The 16,258-nt window shown below is 43.0% G+C and overlaps 1 protein-coding gene across 2 annotated transcripts in view; it reads left to right on the top strand.

Moving 5' to 3' along the window:
• Timm17a (translocase of inner mitochondrial membrane 17A) overlaps window positions 1–11,296 on the top strand; it is a 13,604-nt gene extending 2,308 nt beyond the window's left edge. For both annotated transcript variants that reach the window (XM_005348397.3, XM_026779888.1), the window contains exons 2-6: window positions 520–619; window positions 1,172–1,235; window positions 4,241–4,369; window positions 6,227–6,337; window positions 10,810–11,296. In XM_005348397.3, the coding sequence (XP_005348454.1) occupies window positions 520–619; window positions 1,172–1,235; window positions 4,241–4,369; window positions 6,227–6,337; window positions 10,810–10,898 (493 nt within the window). In that variant the 3' untranslated portion in view covers window positions 10,899–11,296. The remainder of the gene's footprint in view (window positions 1–519; window positions 620–1,171; window positions 1,236–4,240; window positions 4,370–6,226; window positions 6,338–10,809) is intronic.
• Window positions 11,297–16,258: the final 4,962 nt, after the last annotated feature.

The following is a 16,258-nucleotide window of genomic DNA, read 5'->3' as shown; positions in this document are numbered from 1 at the left end:
AAAAAAAAAAAAAAAATGCTGTTTTGAACTTAGTTATCCTGAAACTTCGGGCTTTTAACACTGTATCTGCAGCTAGTGAATCTTTGTTGGGTTCCTGCTTTAAAACTTAATGCTGAGCCAGGCGGTGATGGTGCATACTATTAATCCCAGCACTTGGGAGGCAGAGGCTGGCGGATCTCTGTGAGTTCAAGGCCAGCCTGGTCTACAGAGTGAGTACAGGACAGGCTCCAAAACTACACAGAGAAACCCCTTCTCAAATAGCCAAAAAGAGAGAGAGTGGGGGAGGGGGGAGGGAGATGATTGTTAAATCCTTCTGCCTTCGAGGACTTGAGACTGAGTAGTTATGGATGTGTTTAGTATATCTGTTCCTATTTTACAACCTAAAAGTGTATTGGCTGCAGTGGACTCCACAATGCAACCTGTTATATCCCTTCAGTTATTAAGTAAAGAAAGTTTTAGGGTTTCTGTGGTTTATAAGTGATAATAAGGTCATCTTTCTCCCCCTTCCTCTGTTTTTAGCCCCTGGCGAATCGTGGATGACTGTGGTGGTGCCTTTACCATGGGTACCATAGGTGGTGGTATCTTTCAAGCCTTCAAAGGCTTTCGAAATTCTCCAGTGGTGAGTGGGTGACTGGTCTTATTTTATCTTCACTGGAAGCTAGGGCTGGTTGATGTTTATGGGTGCATTGGTGGGTTAGAAATATAGCACACTTATTATATATGATTTTATTATTTTGTGTGGGAGGTGGGGGTTGTTTTGCCTGCATGTATGTCTATGCATTGCTTGGTGCCTGATGCCGTTGGATAAAATCCCTAGGACTAGAATTACATACAGACAGTTGTGAGCTACCATGTGGGTGCTAAGAATTGAACCTGGGTCCTCTGAAAGAGCAGTAAGTACTCTTAACCACTGAGCCATCTCTCCAGCCCTAATTTATTTTATGAATGTGAATGTTTTGCCTGAATGTATGTCTGCATACCATGTGCATGCCTGGTGCCACAGAGGCTGGAAGGTAGCATTGGATCTTCTGGAACTGGAGTTACAGACTTGTGAATTACCATGTAAGACCTGGGTTCTCTGGAAGAGCAGCAAGTGTTCTCAACCACTGAACTATCTCTCCAGTCCCCAGTTTATTACATTTTAGACCATTTCCTTTTGTTTTTGTTATAGGGAGTAAACCACAGACTCCGAGGGAGTTTGACAGCTATTAAAACCAGGGCTCCACAGTTGGGAGGTAAGAAGAATGTTTTCATTTATTCAGACTTTTTCTGCTTACTTGAACTTGAGGCTGGCTATACCTGTCCGTCTGACTTCCCTTTCTTCATTTGTCCCATACTGAACTCAAACTCAAGGTCCTGTGTGCCAAGATTACAGGAGTTCAGTCAGCAAATTATTTTTTTTCTTTTTCTTTTTTTATATTAATGATTTTCATTTACTCTGCTTATCTTAGTATCTCTGTAAGGTTTTTTTTTTTTTTGATTGATGCTTTGTTTGGAAAGTTAAGTTGAATTATTATGTTTTTTAAAATCTTATTTGTGTCATTCAGATATTCAATGTTTGTTCTGTTTTAACTTGTCTTGGGGGTTCTTTTTTTGTTTTTTTAAGACAGGGTTTCTGTAGCCCTGGCTGACCTGGAACTAGCTCTGTAGACTAGACTGGCCTCGAACTCACAGAAATCTGCCTGCCTCTGCCTCCCGAGTGCTGGGATTCAAGGCACACACCACCACCACCCAACTCAAACCTGCTTTCTTATAGAACCCAGGACCACCCGCCCAGGGGTGGGACCATCCACAGTGGGCTGGGTCCTCCCCATCAATCACTAGTTAAGAAAACACATTATATCTGAGTCTTATGAAGGCCTTTTTTTTTTTATTTTTATTTTTTTTTTTTGTTTTGTTTTTTTGAGACAGGGTTTCTCTGTGGTTTTGGAGCCTGTCCTGGAACTCCCTTTGTAGACCAGGCTGGTCTCGAACTCATAGAGATCCGCCTGCCTCTGCCTCCTGAGTGCTGGGATTACGGGCGTGCGCTACCACCGCCCGGCCATGAAGGCCTTTTTCTCAATTGAAGTTTCCTCGTGTCAAGTTACCATAAGACTAGCCAGCACAACCCCCACAGAAGGGCTGTGTAGCTCAGATTTCTAGTGACAGAAATGATAGTTTCTAGGATAGTATAATGCTGAAGAGAAATGTGATGTAGAGTTCAGAGAGACCAGTTTAACTGTTTGGGTTCTCCAAGGATAACATTAAGAATTGTGTAAAAATCAGGCAAAATATCAGATTATAAAAACACAGCAATTATAAAACTTTGTTACTCGGTAACTAGTAGAAAGGAAATGGCCAAAAATATGTATGGAAATTATGTTCACATAAGCTATGACATCAAATCAGAGTTGACTATTTTTCCTAAGTTGTGGTAAAGACTCATTACTTGGGCTAGAGAAATGGTTTGGGGGTTAAGAGCATTGGCTGCTCTTTCAGAGGACTCGGGTTCTATTACCAACACGCACATGATATCTGTACACCAGTCTGTTTCCAGCTCTAGGGGATCTAGGCCCACTTCTGGCCTTGGGCACCAGGCACAAAAGTGGCCTGTATACATTTCTTTCTTGTATTACGTTATTACTTACTTGGCAAGTGGGGGAGGGTGCGTGCATGCGTGCGTGCTTGCGTGCATATGTGTGTGTAGCTCAGAGAGCAACTTGTAAGAGTCTGTTCTCTTTCCGTCATGTGGGTTCCCAGGTCATTATGTTTAGTATTCTTACCCCTGGGCCATCTCACTGGCCCTGTTTCTTTGGGAATAAGTGCTGTCTTAAGCACTCTGACCCTGGATGACAAGTTTTGAGGTTTCGGGGTTTTTAATTTTGTGGTTTGCTTGTATGTGTACATATACCAACTGTGTGCCTGATACCCACAGAGGCCAGAAGCAGGTCTGGATCCCCTGAAGCTGGAAATACAGATGGGTGTGAGCTGCCATGTGGGTGCTGGGAAGGGAATCCAAGTCCTGGAAGAGCAGCCAGTCCTCTTAAACCCTAAGCCATCTCTCCATTCCAAGGATGAGATCCCTAATATTGGACCAAAGATGAGGGGCTCCTGCTGTACACATGAGATCTGGAAGAAGCCTGTGGAGTGATGTGCTTCAGACGTTTGTTGGAGCCCAGTTTGTTCTTGTTAGCGTCCTGTTTCCCTCCGTACTGAGATTTTAGAGCAGCGACTCTCAACCTTCCTAATGCTTCAACGCTTTAGTTTAGTAACTGTAATTTTGCTGCTGTCTGATGCACAGCCACCAAAGGAGACTCGATCCCCAGTTGAGAACCGCTGGTTTAGAGGATAAATAAAAAGTGACCAGGCCTCCTAAGTCTAACTCCCCGGCATTCCCTGGCTCCAACTAGGTTGTTCATTTGCCTCCGCAGCATGTGTGTAATATGGTCCAGAGCACTGGCTTTCTCTGTGCTCTGTGGTGATTGTCAGAGTAGGTGCCCCGTGACATTGATGAAGAAAGGGAAGGTGAGAAAGCTGAGTTAGGAGAGAGAGGAAGCAGGAGCCTTTGGTTTGAAGTATTGAAACATTGTTTAAACAAAAGTGCTCTATTCTAAAGGAGTGATTTCTGTGATTTTAACCATTTGCAGCTTCTTTTAGGCTTATGTATGTTGGTTTAACTTGTTTATGGTGCTGGGGATTGAAGCCAGGCCTTTGTACATGCTGGGCAAGAGCTCCACCACTGACCTAATCCAGCTCCTTGTCATCCCTTCCCCCAGAAGAGTTGAAGATCTTATTTAAATTTTTCTCAAGATTAATTTTTATTTATGTTGTATTCATGAATTTCTGTGTCTGCCACACATATGTTGGTCCTGTGGAGGCCAGAAGAAGGCATCAGATCCCTGGAGCTGAGGTTAAAGGTGATTGTGAGCTAACAGATGTGGGTGATGGGACCCGAACTCCAGTCTTCTGCAAGAGCAGCTAGCGCTTTTCATTACTGAGTTAGTTATTTCTCAGAGCCCCAAGATTCTTTAATATAAACTTGAGCACAATGGTTAGTAGAAAGAGAGGCATACTGAGAGCATGGGTGTAGACTCTCTAGGAGGCAAATCTTCTTCTCTTTCCTAGATTTAATTTACTCGTTAAATAACCAGGGCTGGCTTCAAAGCAAACATACTTGACTGTGATATTAATAATAATATAACAGTAAGGCACAAAAGAAATCTGAACTAGTTGTTTTGTGTGTTTTGTTTTTACAAAACAGGTAGCTTTGCAGTTTGGGGTGGATTGTTTTCCATGATTGACTGTAGTATGGTTCAGATAAGAGGCAAAGAAGATCCCTGGAACTCCATCACTAGCGGTGCCTTAACAGGAGCCATCCTGGCAGCAAGAAGTAAGTGAGCATTGCTTCACTGTTTGTCTTCTGCAGCACTGAGGATTGGACCTGGGCCTTGGACATGGTAGGCAGGTGCCTTACATTGAACTACTCAGTCTATTAAATAAACCGTCATTTGGACATACCAGTGGGAGTCGGGTTTTTGGAGCAACCTCATCTGCCTTTAATTAATGAAACTTGTCTTTAGTTCCAGCACTCAGGAAGCAGAGGCAGGCAGATTGCTGAATTCAAGGCAGGTGTGTTCTACAGCGTGCGTTCCGAACTGCACAGAGAATCTCTGTCTCAAAAAAACAAAACAAAATCATTCAAATCTGCAATGCATGAAATTGAGAATTGCCTGATTTGGTATAGAATAAACATTTATGGTGATTTGAAAGTAAGAGTAAAGGAATAAAAGACTGGGTTTTTTAAATTTATTATTAATACATTATTTACTGGTGTGTGGGTGGGCACATGTGCTAAATGAGGTCAAAGGACAATTTGCAGGAGTTACTTCTCTGCTACCACTTGGGTTCCAGGAATTGAATTCAGTGCCTATACCTACTGATTCCATCTCACCAGCCCCCTGCTTGTTTGTTTGGTGACAGGGTCTCGTGAGCTCCAGAGTGGCCTCGAACTTCCTCCCTAGCTCAGAATGACCTTGAGTACCTTATCTCCTTGCCCCTGCTCCTCAAGTTCGGGGATTACAGGTGTGTGGCCCTAGGGGCATAAATTCTTGCTGGTGTAATACAGTGGTTAAGAACGCTGACCATTTATTACTTGTGTCGCTGGTAGAATGCCAGAGTCTCTGTGCTGTAGTTTCCTAAGTTATCTTGAATTAGCACTGTCTGCCACACACAACTGTGAGGCATAAAGATCATCCTCTGGGCCTTGAGGAAAGAGCAGTGAATTCCTAAGACTAGACGTTTTAAACTTTTTCTTGAAAAAGTCCAGGCATTAATAGTAAATCAATTTTCTCTATTGAATTAATTTAATTTGTGTGTGTGCGCACACATAAGTACGAGAGTTCGTACACGCTACATGTAGAAGTCAGAACGATTTGTAGAATGATTCTTTCCTTTTGCCTTGTGGGGTCCAGTATTGAACTCAGGCTTGGCAGGAAATACCTTTACCTAATGAGCTATTTGGCTGTCCAGAAATAAATATTTTATACTTACGGACTACATGATCTTGTTGTTTTGTTTTGAGACAGGGTCTTACTATTTAACTTTGTCTTGCCTAGAACTTACTAGGCTGTCCTCAGACTCATGGAGGCCTGTCTGCCTCTGCTTCTTGGTGTTGAAATTAAAGGCGTGAGCCACCCCACCAATGCACTATGTGAGCTGATGTTATTAAGGCATGCAAGCAAGAACATGGTTTTGTCCAATATAGCTTTTAAATTGGTTCCTTTTCTGTTGCTGTGATAAGGCACCAGAAGAAAGTTTATTTGGGGCTCACAGTTTTCGCGGGTTGGAATACTTGATGGTGGAGCAGGGGTAGCAGATGTCAGGTGACTGGAGCAGCATCCCAGAGCTTACATCTCAGTCTGCAAGCAGGAGGCAGGGGATGGTGCAAGTCTTTTGAAATCTTAAAGCCCACCCTCAGTGACACACCTCCAACAAGAGCACACCACCTAATCCTTTCCAAAGGGTTCTACTACCTGGGACTGAGTTTTCAAACGTACAAGCCTATGGGGCCATCTCATTCAAACCATCACAGCTTTGTTTAAAAAGCAGGCTGTGGGCCGGAGCTGACCTCTCTGCTGTTGTTTGCTGACTGTAGGTCTTGCGCAGTGGAAGAGTTTGAGAATGAGAGGAATGTAAGTATATGGATAGCCCTTTCCCTTAAAGTAGTCTTTGTTATTAATATCTGCAGATGGACCCGTCGCCATGGTGGGGTCGGCTGCCATGGGAGGCATTCTCCTAGCTTTAATTGAAGGAGCTGGTATCTTGTTGACAAGGTTTGCCTCTGCACAGTTTCCCAATGGTAAGTCCTTTCTCTCCTTAATGCTCTAGGTTCATACTCATGGGAATGACTTCCTGACATTAAGGAAGAATGTTTTTGTTTGGTAAAATGGAGGAGTTTGTGATTTCTACTGTGTTATTAACATGTTTGCTTGAACCTATGATAAGCCCAAATGACATAATGGGTGAGCTGGGTGTTGGAGGCACACGCCTTTAATTCCAGCATTTGGGAGGCAGAGGCAGGCGGATCTCTGTGAGTTCGAGGCCAGCCTGGGCTACAAGAGCTAGTTCCAGGACAGGCACTAAAGCTACAAAGAAACCCTGTCTCAAAAAAAAAAAAAGAAAGAAAAGAAAAAGAAGAGAGACATAATGGATGGAGGCTAGAGAGATGACTCAGGAGTTACCAGCACTTGCTGCATTTGCAGAGGATCCAGGTTCTGTTCCCTGTATCCACTCATTCATTCACAATTACCTGTAACTCCTCTAGTTCCAAGCAGATCTGATGACCTCTTCTGGCCTCCACAGGCTCTATACATACATGGTTAACATACAAGCAGGTTCATGCATATACACATAGACAAAAACTAATCATCATGTTTATAGACAACTTGTGACAAAATGCTTTGGCTCCTTGATTTTTTGGTGTTTGTCTTTCTTTGTAGACTTCAAAATTTATTAGTGTTCATTTATTTATTTTGAGAAGTTTCTGATCATTTGAAAGCTATGTGGTAATGATGGTAGCTGACCAGAAACTGTTGTAGCTGACAGTAGAAGAGGGAGGTAGACAATTTCTGACCTCAAGGACTTACATTCTAGGGATCTAAGACCAACAACAGACTTGGAAGATTATTTTACCCAAAAAATATTACTTGCTTTCAAGAATATAAAACAGGCCAAGCATGGTGACAAATGCCTTAAATTCCAGCACTCAGGAGATAAGAGGCAGGCAGATGCTTAAATTCCAGGATTGCCAGAACTACACAGAGAAACCCTGTCCTGGAAAACTAAAGTAAAAGAAAAGACTATAAACTAGATTCAGAGTTTGGGTGGGGATCAGATTAGAGTTCTGGGAAAGTGAGAGGCAGAATTGTAGATTTGCATAACCACTTGATGGGCGTGGGTGACTGCTCATGAATGTTCAGGGTTTTTATCTCAGCGTTCAGTGAGTAAATGGAAATGAAATAACCATTGGCCATTAGAAGGAAGCATACAGACAGAAGGATTCTGGTGCTGGCACAGTAAAGAGTTTAGTCACGCTGTTACCTCACCTTCACATGAGCTTGGTCCCCAGAACACATTTCAGGCGTGGTGACACATGCCTGTAATCCCAGCACTCTGGATCTCATGGTAGGGTAACAAGTTCTAGGCCATTGGAGGACCTTTTATGGGCTGAAGGGATCAACACAATTGTTATGAGTTCCTCCTATTCTTGTAGAAGACATGACTCAGTTGTTAGCATTCACACCAGGCAGCTCTAACTTCAGCTCCAGGGGCTCCAAAAGCCTCATCTGGACCCTGGAGGGCACATGCTTGCACATACACACTTAAATAAAAATAAGGCTGGGCGGTGGTGGCACACACACTTGGGAGGCAGAGGTAGGCGGATCTCTGTGGGTTCAAGGCCAGCCTGGTCTACAGAGTGAGTGCCAGGACAGGCTCCAAAGCTATGCAGAGAAACCCTGTCTTGAAATAAAATCTTAAAACTGGTCATGATGGCACATACCTTTAATCCTAGCACTTGGAAGGTAGGCAGATATCTGAGTTTGAGGTCAGCCTGCTCTATCTAGTGAGTTCAGGACAGACAGGACCACACAATGAGACCATGTCTCAAAAAATACATAACAGGGGCTGGAGAGATATCTCAGCAGTTGAGAGCACTGGTTGCTCTTCCAGAGGTTCTGAGTTCAATTCCCAGCAACCACATGGTGGCTCACAACTATCTGTAATGAGATCTGGTGGCCTGTAGAAAACATACAGGCAGAACACTGTATACATAATTAATAAATAAATCTTTAAAAAATAGTAATAATGAAACGAGTCTTAAAATGAAGTAGAGGGCTCTTGAGAAGCCACCCAAGGACACACGCATGCATGCATACATACATACATACATACATACATACACACACACTTATAGACCCACACACATACTAAACGTTGACTTGGCATTTGGGGAAGGGAATAGGAAGAATAATAAGACATGTTGAAAATTATTTGGAGCATGGATAAGATTCAGTTGCAGAGCAAGAAATAGACCATACTGCTAGATTTGATTTCCCTGAGGCACCAAGGGAAAGCTGTGATCTTTGCACGATTTATGAGCACACTCCTCTGTAGATTTCAGTGGGTTGATACAGATATCTTACTTTACATTGTTTTTTAATCATTTCTTTTGAGTTTGCACTATTATGGTGGTCACATTCTAATTACTTAGTTTTGATCATGTTAGTATATAATAACAGTTTCATATTTTCAGACATTCAGAACTATATGTAACAAAAACTTAATCTTATTCCACTGAGTCTCCTTTCTAGTAATCAAATCTCACCATTTATATAGACGTCACCTAAAAATGGTATATCTTATTTTTAGACAGGAGATGTGCTTTTGTCCAGGCATGGTACAAGCTAGTAATCTCAGCACAGGTTCAAGGCTAGCCTCTGCTACATAACAAATTTAAAACCAGCTAAGGCTACATGAGACTATAAGACAGTTGTGGGGTGGTTGGGTTTGCTTTTAAGAGTTAAACAAGGGGCACTGGAGACATGGTTCAACTTCTAAGAGTATTGGCTGCTTTTCCAGAGGATTGGAGTTCAATTCCCTGCATCCACATGGCAGCTCACAACTGTTCCATAGGATCAGTGCCCTCTTCTGGCCTTGGAGGGCATGAGACATACATATAATACACAGACATATAAACAAAACACTCATACACATAATGATAAATAAGTAAATAATTTAAAACAAAGTTCAAGGTCATCTTTCTTTGGCTATTGTCTTAATTAAGGTTGCTATTGCTGTGATGAAACACCTTAACCAAAGCTTATACTTTCAAATCACTGTAAGAAGTCAGGACAGGAACTCAAACAAGGCAGGAACCTGGAGACAGGTGCTGATGCAGAGCCCTTCACCCTCAATCATTAATTAGGAATTGCATTACAGCTAAGTCTTAAGGAGGCATTTTCCCCACTTTTATCAAAAAAAGCTTTTCAGATATTCTTTCATTGGGTTTTCTTTGTCTCTTTTAAATTTATTTGGTTTTTGAGATGGTCCTCAACACATTTGTTATTATTTAAGTTGGATTGATGAGTTCTGTTAAACATAACTAAGGGGTTGTAACTTAGTGGTAAGGCGTTGAGCTTTACAGAGGCCCTGGTTTTACCCCTAGTGCTGCCAGAACAACAGCAGAAACAGAAGCATACCTAGGGTCATTTAAGTTTTGTCATTAGCTCTGGCTGTCCTGGAACTTACTTTGTAGACCAGACTGGCCTGGAACTCAAAAAGATCCATCTGCCTCTGCCTCCCAAGTGCTAGGATTATAGGCGTGTGCCGCCACCACCACCTGGCTTGTCCACATAATTTTAAATGGCTACTACAATATGTGTCAGGAGGGGCAGGAGAGTTAGTTCAGTGGTTAAGAGTACTTGCTATTCTTTCAGAGGACCCAAGTTCAGTTCCTAGCATTCACATTGCGGGGCTCACGACATTCTCTCCAGTTCCAGGGGATCCAGCCCTCTGCTCTGACTTCCATGGTGCCCGCATACATGTACATCGACACACATACAGATAAATAAAGCAATTGTAAACTTTTTTAGAATTGTATACAGTGGGACTGGAGAGATGGCTCAGTGATTAAGAGCCCTTTCCTGCTTTTGCAGAAGGCCAAGGATCAGCTCTCAGTGTGCACATGGCAGCTCATAGCTGCCTGGAACTCCAGCCTTTCTACTTCCTTAGGCTTCTGCACTCTGGTATGCACACATACTCATATTTTTTATTTTTAGCTGTATTAAGAAACAGTAGATTTTTTTTCCCCTTCCAGTCTTGACCCAGGGAAACTTACTATAGCATTTGCTTTAAACTGGGGCTGAGGACATAACTCAGTTGGTAGAGTATTTGAGTAGCATACACAGAACCCTGGGTTCACTCTTCAGCAACACATATACTGGGTGGTGTGCATACCTGTAATCCTATGTAGCAAGTTCAAGGCCTGCGTGCTCTAAGGGAGACCACATAGCAATCAAAACAACAACAACAAAACTCACTAATTTTTTATTTTATTTTTGTTACGAATCCATCTGACTTTCCTGGCTGTCCTTTCTAGAACACCAGGAAGTCAGTCTGTCCTGTGATAAATCGAAAGGGTCCGCAGACCTCTTGTAGGAACTATGAGATTACAAGGAAACTCCGACTACAGTTGTGGTGTAGCAGTAGCTTGTAAATCGATTCATTTCTTTTCTACTCCCTAATCGGATGCCTTTTGCATCTCAATTGCAGGCCCTCAGTTTGCAGAAGACCACTCGCAGCAGTTGCCATCAAGCCAGCTGCCACACTCACCCTTCGGAGACTACCGACAGTATCAGTAGGACATCCTTCCCAGGAGGCCTGTGCCTGACTGGACTGGAGTTCAGTAGGGTTTCAGAAGGTCAAGTTACAGTCTCTTTAAAGCCGTAGGTGGGGCAGTGGTGGCCAAGCGGGCCATGAAGAGACATTTAGCACATTTTTCTATTTAAAAGAGACTCAGAGGGGAGAAAAGATACTGAGTTTATTTATTCACACGTGGATTGCATTTGTGATCAGAATAAATGTCTAATGCATTTAAAGAGCATATATATACACATGCTTAGAAGATAAAGGACCAATGGGCAAATAACAGTGAAACTCGGCCATCATTTCCTTCAGGACTCCTCTGCCTGGTATTTTGTGTACAGTTATTCAGACAATAAAAGGTTCCTGGGACTTAACATTTCCTTTTAAAGTTACAGAGTTCTGCCTTTCATGCTGAGCATACTTCAGATAATGCATGTTTATGCCAACCCCTCATCTCACTTGAACTATATATGAAAAGGACTGTGTAATCAGCATAAATCATTTCACAGGGCAGGAATTGAAAGATATGGCCACATGATCATCCTTTGCTTTGAAAACAAAATGTTGTCTTGGTTTAGCAGAAGCTGGATAGCTGGGTGTAGTACACACCTTTAATCCCAGAGGCAGGTGGATCTCTGAGTTCCAGGCCGGCCTAGGGTACATGGAGAGTCCCATCTTAAAAAACAGTGATATACTGGACATAAAACTCTTTAGGGCTGCCATCTCTTGATTCCTGGTCATCAAAACAACTTATACCCTATATACCCAGCTCTGTATGGGAATAATTCTTAGAAGGGGGTGGGGTATAGTGCATGCTTGAAAAGAGAGAGGGCAAGTATGATGGCTCACACCTGTAATCCCGTCACTGTGGAAGCTGAGGCAGGAGCATCCAAATTCAAGGCCAAATTTGACAGCAGTCTCAAAAAATCAGAGAAAGAAGAAAATACTTGTTTTAATTGTTTCAAGTCCCCTACAGCTGGTTTTTCAAACTGTGCTGTGGGGTCTGGTGGAGCTAGAATTTACCCCAGCCTACAGAGTAGTTTCTGGCTTGTGTTGTGAGCACATCTGCCTTTTAGCTCAAGGCTGTACACATAGTAAGTGCTTAGCTACTCCTTTGATTATTTATGGATTATGTGTGTGTGAGAGAGAGACGGAGACAACATATAAAACAGTATTTATCACTGTAGACATTTGTACATGTGTTTCAGTGGCTTGGAAATACAAGCACAGTGTTTAACCCCTAGCATTAGCGTTCTCTGTGCTCAGAGTGTTACCGGCCTGATGGTGGCTTTTTATTTGGTTGGTTTTTTTGGGGTTTTTTTTTCGAGACAGGGTTTCTCTGTGGCTTTGGAGCCTGTCCTGGAACTAACTCTTGTCAACCAGGCTGGCTTTGAATTCCTAGAGATCCACCTGCCTCTGCCTCCCGAGTGCTGGGATTAAAGGTGTGCTCCACTACCACCCAGCCTGTTGGCCTGCTGGTTGTAATCTCAGCACTTGGAAGGCAGAGGCAGGAGGATGGTGAGTTAAATGCCAGCCTGTCTCAAAACAGTGAAACGCTGATATAAACTCTATACCATTAAACAGTAGCTTCTTCCCTTCACCCCTACCCTCGACCCCTGTAATCCGCTGTCTGAATTTGCCTATCCGAAGTCCCTCGTATGCATGGAATCACACAGACTCATTTTGTGCCTGCCTTGATTCACTTAGCAAAATGCTTGCAGGTCCATTCATCCTGGGAATTCTAATTCTTTAATTCTGTGTCTGAGTGTTTCTTGTGTTATTCATTTGACTATTGATGGTAACAAGCTGTTCCAACTTCCAGCTATGCTGAATTATACCCTGGAGTGCAAATAGCTATTTGAGTCCCTACTTTGAGTTCTCTTGGATATTTACCTAAGCCTAAGATTGCTGGTCACGTAATTGTTCTATCTTTAACTCTGAGGAGCTGCCAAACTGTTTTCCACAAGGGCTGCACCATTTTACTATTCCCAGGAGCAATGCAAGAGGATTCTCTTTCTCCGCTTCCTTGCCAAATGACGCTTGTTATCCTCCCACCCGGTGCGAGGGATTAAACCCCAGCCCTCTTGTCTGCCAGGCAAGCATAAAACCACTGAAGCCTACCCACAGCCACTCTCCCTTTAAAGAAACTTTGTAGCCCTCCTGACTTGTGGAGTGGTATGCCATTGTAGTTGAGGTTAGGTTTGTTGTTTTGTTTGCTTTGGATTTTTGAGAGTCTAGTTCACTGTGACTTTGATTTGTGTTTCCCTAAAAATGTAATAAATGATAGATGTACAGCACTCGGGCTTTCCGTTATAAAATAAGGAAGTTGTATCAGAGCATCCAGTTGGCGCATCTTTAGATGACAGGTCAGTAAGTTCCTTTCATGAGAACTTCAGCTCCTTGATGCTGGCTTCACGTGTAATGCTGGTATGGTTTTGACATTTGATTGGGTAACTCTAGGGTTTTCAGTATAGCACACATGAGTTATTTTTTTGTTTTGTTTTAAACTTTATACTTTTTTTAAAAAATTATTTATTATACAGTGCAGGCCAGAAGAGGGCACCAAGTCTCATTACAGATGGCTGTGAGCCTCCATGTGGTGGCTGGGAATTGAACTCAGGACCTTTGGAAGAGCAGGCAAAGCTCTTAACCACTGAGCTATCTCTCCAGCCCTAAATTTTTTACTTTATGTATAGGAGTGCTCTGTATGTATACCTGCACACTAGGTAATGAGCCACCATGTGGTTGTTGGGAATTGAACCTCTGGAAGAGCAACCAGTGCTCTTAACTTCTGAGCCATCTCTCCAGCCCTATTTTTTTTTTTTTGTTTTAAAATAGTTTTTCTAGGGGGAGGGAACAGAGAAAAATGTAGAGTTCAATAAAAATAAATTAAAAAATAGTTTTGCCATATAATCCGGGTTGTCCTTGAGCTTGTGAGCCTTCTTTGTGCCTCGACTTCCTGAGTCCTGAAATTGGAGACATGACACTAGGCTTTGTTTTCCCTTTTTTTTTTTTTTCTTTTGGTTTTTCGAGACAGGGTTTCTCTGTGACTTTGGAGCCTGTCCTGGAACTAGCTCTGTAGACCAGGCTGGTCTCGAACTCATAGAGATCCGCCTGTCTCTGCCTCCCGAGTGCTGGGATTAAAGGCGTGTGCCACCATGGAGCCTGTCCTGGAACTAGCTCTGTAGACCAGGCTGGTCTCAAACTCACAGAGATCCGCCTGCCTCTGCCTCCCGAGTGCTGGGATTAAAGGCGTGCGCCACCATCGCCCGGCTTTTGTTTTTCTTTTCTTTGTGGCACTGGAGAGTCAACCTAGGGTCTTGCTCATCCTGAGCTGCACTCTACTGCTGAGCCATCCGTAGCCCACGAGACAGTTCTTGACTGTGATAGTTTTTCTAGAAATAACTATAAGTAGGTGAGAGGTGAAAGAAAGATAGCCAGTTTGTTTGTGTTTTTTTTTAATTATATTTTCACCACATGCAGAGCATGAGATGGAAAACTGGATAAAACTTTTTTTGGTGGTGTTTCCAAGGCTTCCTGGTTCTTGGAAAATATCCTTCCTTCATCCATCCTGTAGTCAGCGGAGGCTTTCTGTCCCAGTGCTGCTTCTTGAACAGGGCTACTGGCAGCTTGATTCTACCACCAACCTTTATAAAGACTGGTAGCATACTTACCTAACATGAGTACAGCCCAAGATCGATTCTGAGCACTGCATAAGGTGGGCGTGGTGGCACATGCCGGTAATCCCAACAGGATCTTCTCTGCTACATGGTGAGTTCAAATCCAGCCTAGAATACATGAGGCCTTTTTTCAAAAATAAAGTACTGCTATGACATTTTTTGGTAGCTATTCTAAAGTTGGTAGGGCCCAAGATAAAAGCTAGAAACACCAAAAAATCATTTTAGTAAATAATGTAATCAGAAGTACATGATGAGGGAGTTTCTCTGGGTCTTCCTGGACTAGTGGAATTAGTCATAGTTGAAATGCCTGTTTCCCCATTTTCCTACTATCTGAACTTGACCACAATTGACCTGTAGCACGATTTCTGAGTCAGTTTGGAAGCTGTAGGTACAGCTGTACCCGCTGTTGCAAACACATCTGTTTTCACACGCTAAATGCCTGGAGACACGAATTCTGGTGATTTTAGGTAGCTCGTTGTAGGGTCCTGAGTTCAGAGCTGCATTATGGTGACATACACCTGGTAGGACAGACAGGAGGATCTGCAGAGCTCTTGCCAGCTAGTCTAGCCAGCTGGTGAGAGAGCCTGCCTATAAAATAAAGAAGGCTAGCTGGCTCAGCAGGGCACTTGCTAGCCATGCAAATTTGACAATCCTAGTTTGCTCCCTGCAACACATAAGCCAGATGTGCACATCTGATAGAACAGGAGGATCATCCAGATGCCCTCAGACCAGCTCGCCTGAAATCTGCAGTCTAATAAAGAACAAGAAGTGCTGTCTCAACAAGGTTGAAGCCAAGAGCCAAGTCCCCAAAGAAGTGGAGAGCAGTCCAGGACCCCAGATGTCAACCTCTGGCATCCACGTAACTGCACAAATGCACAGACAAAATGAGAGCAAACTCATTGTTTTCAGTCTGCCAAACCTGTCACATCAGATGGGATGGAGCAGACTTTCTCTTAACACGGGGAACCCCGTCTTACCCATGGTCAGTGACTGTTTCTGGCTCTCATGAGAGTTCAGCAATTCCACCCCACCACTAACACGGGAAGGAGACACAGGATTAATATTAGTTGGTGTTGAAATCTGGTATCTTGACAGTAGAAGCCACTTTGCAGTGGGTAGGGTATGCAGTTCTCTTGCCTCAGCCTCACAGTTACTGGGATTATAGGTCTGAGCCGCTATACTTAGCAGGAACTACATTTTATAAATACTTGATAAATGTTGAGTAAACAAAATATAGGCAGATATGTCACTAGAGTGAGAAAGTATGAAGCTTTTAGAAGATAGATATTTCAGTCAACAATGTATTAATAAATCTCCATGTAAACTCCACACAGTATAAAAAATTAAATATTCCGGACTGACAAAACGGCTCAGCAGGCAAGACCACTCTGCCTCCAAGCTTGATGACCAGAGTTTGATTCCTGGAACACACATGGTAAAAGGAAGGACCAGCTCCCATGTGTTGCCCTTTGACCTCCACACACATGCCCTACATACACACACAACAAACGAGTGAGTTTAAAACAAATTTTTAAAAATCCATTTTAGCCGGGCGGTGGTGGCACACGCCTTTAATCCCAGCACTCGGGAGGCAGAGACAGGCTGATCTCTGTGAGTTCGAGACCAGCCTGGTCTACAGAGCTAGTTCCAGGACAGGCTCCAAAACCACAGAGAAA

The sequence above is a fragment of the Microtus ochrogaster genome, chromosome 6 (genome assembly GCF_000317375.1).
Source record: "Microtus ochrogaster isolate Prairie Vole_2 chromosome 6, MicOch1.0, whole genome shotgun sequence".
Classification (NCBI taxonomy): domain Eukaryota; kingdom Metazoa; phylum Chordata; class Mammalia; order Rodentia; family Cricetidae; genus Microtus; species Microtus ochrogaster.
This window is presented reverse-complemented; position numbering and strand designations above follow the sequence as displayed.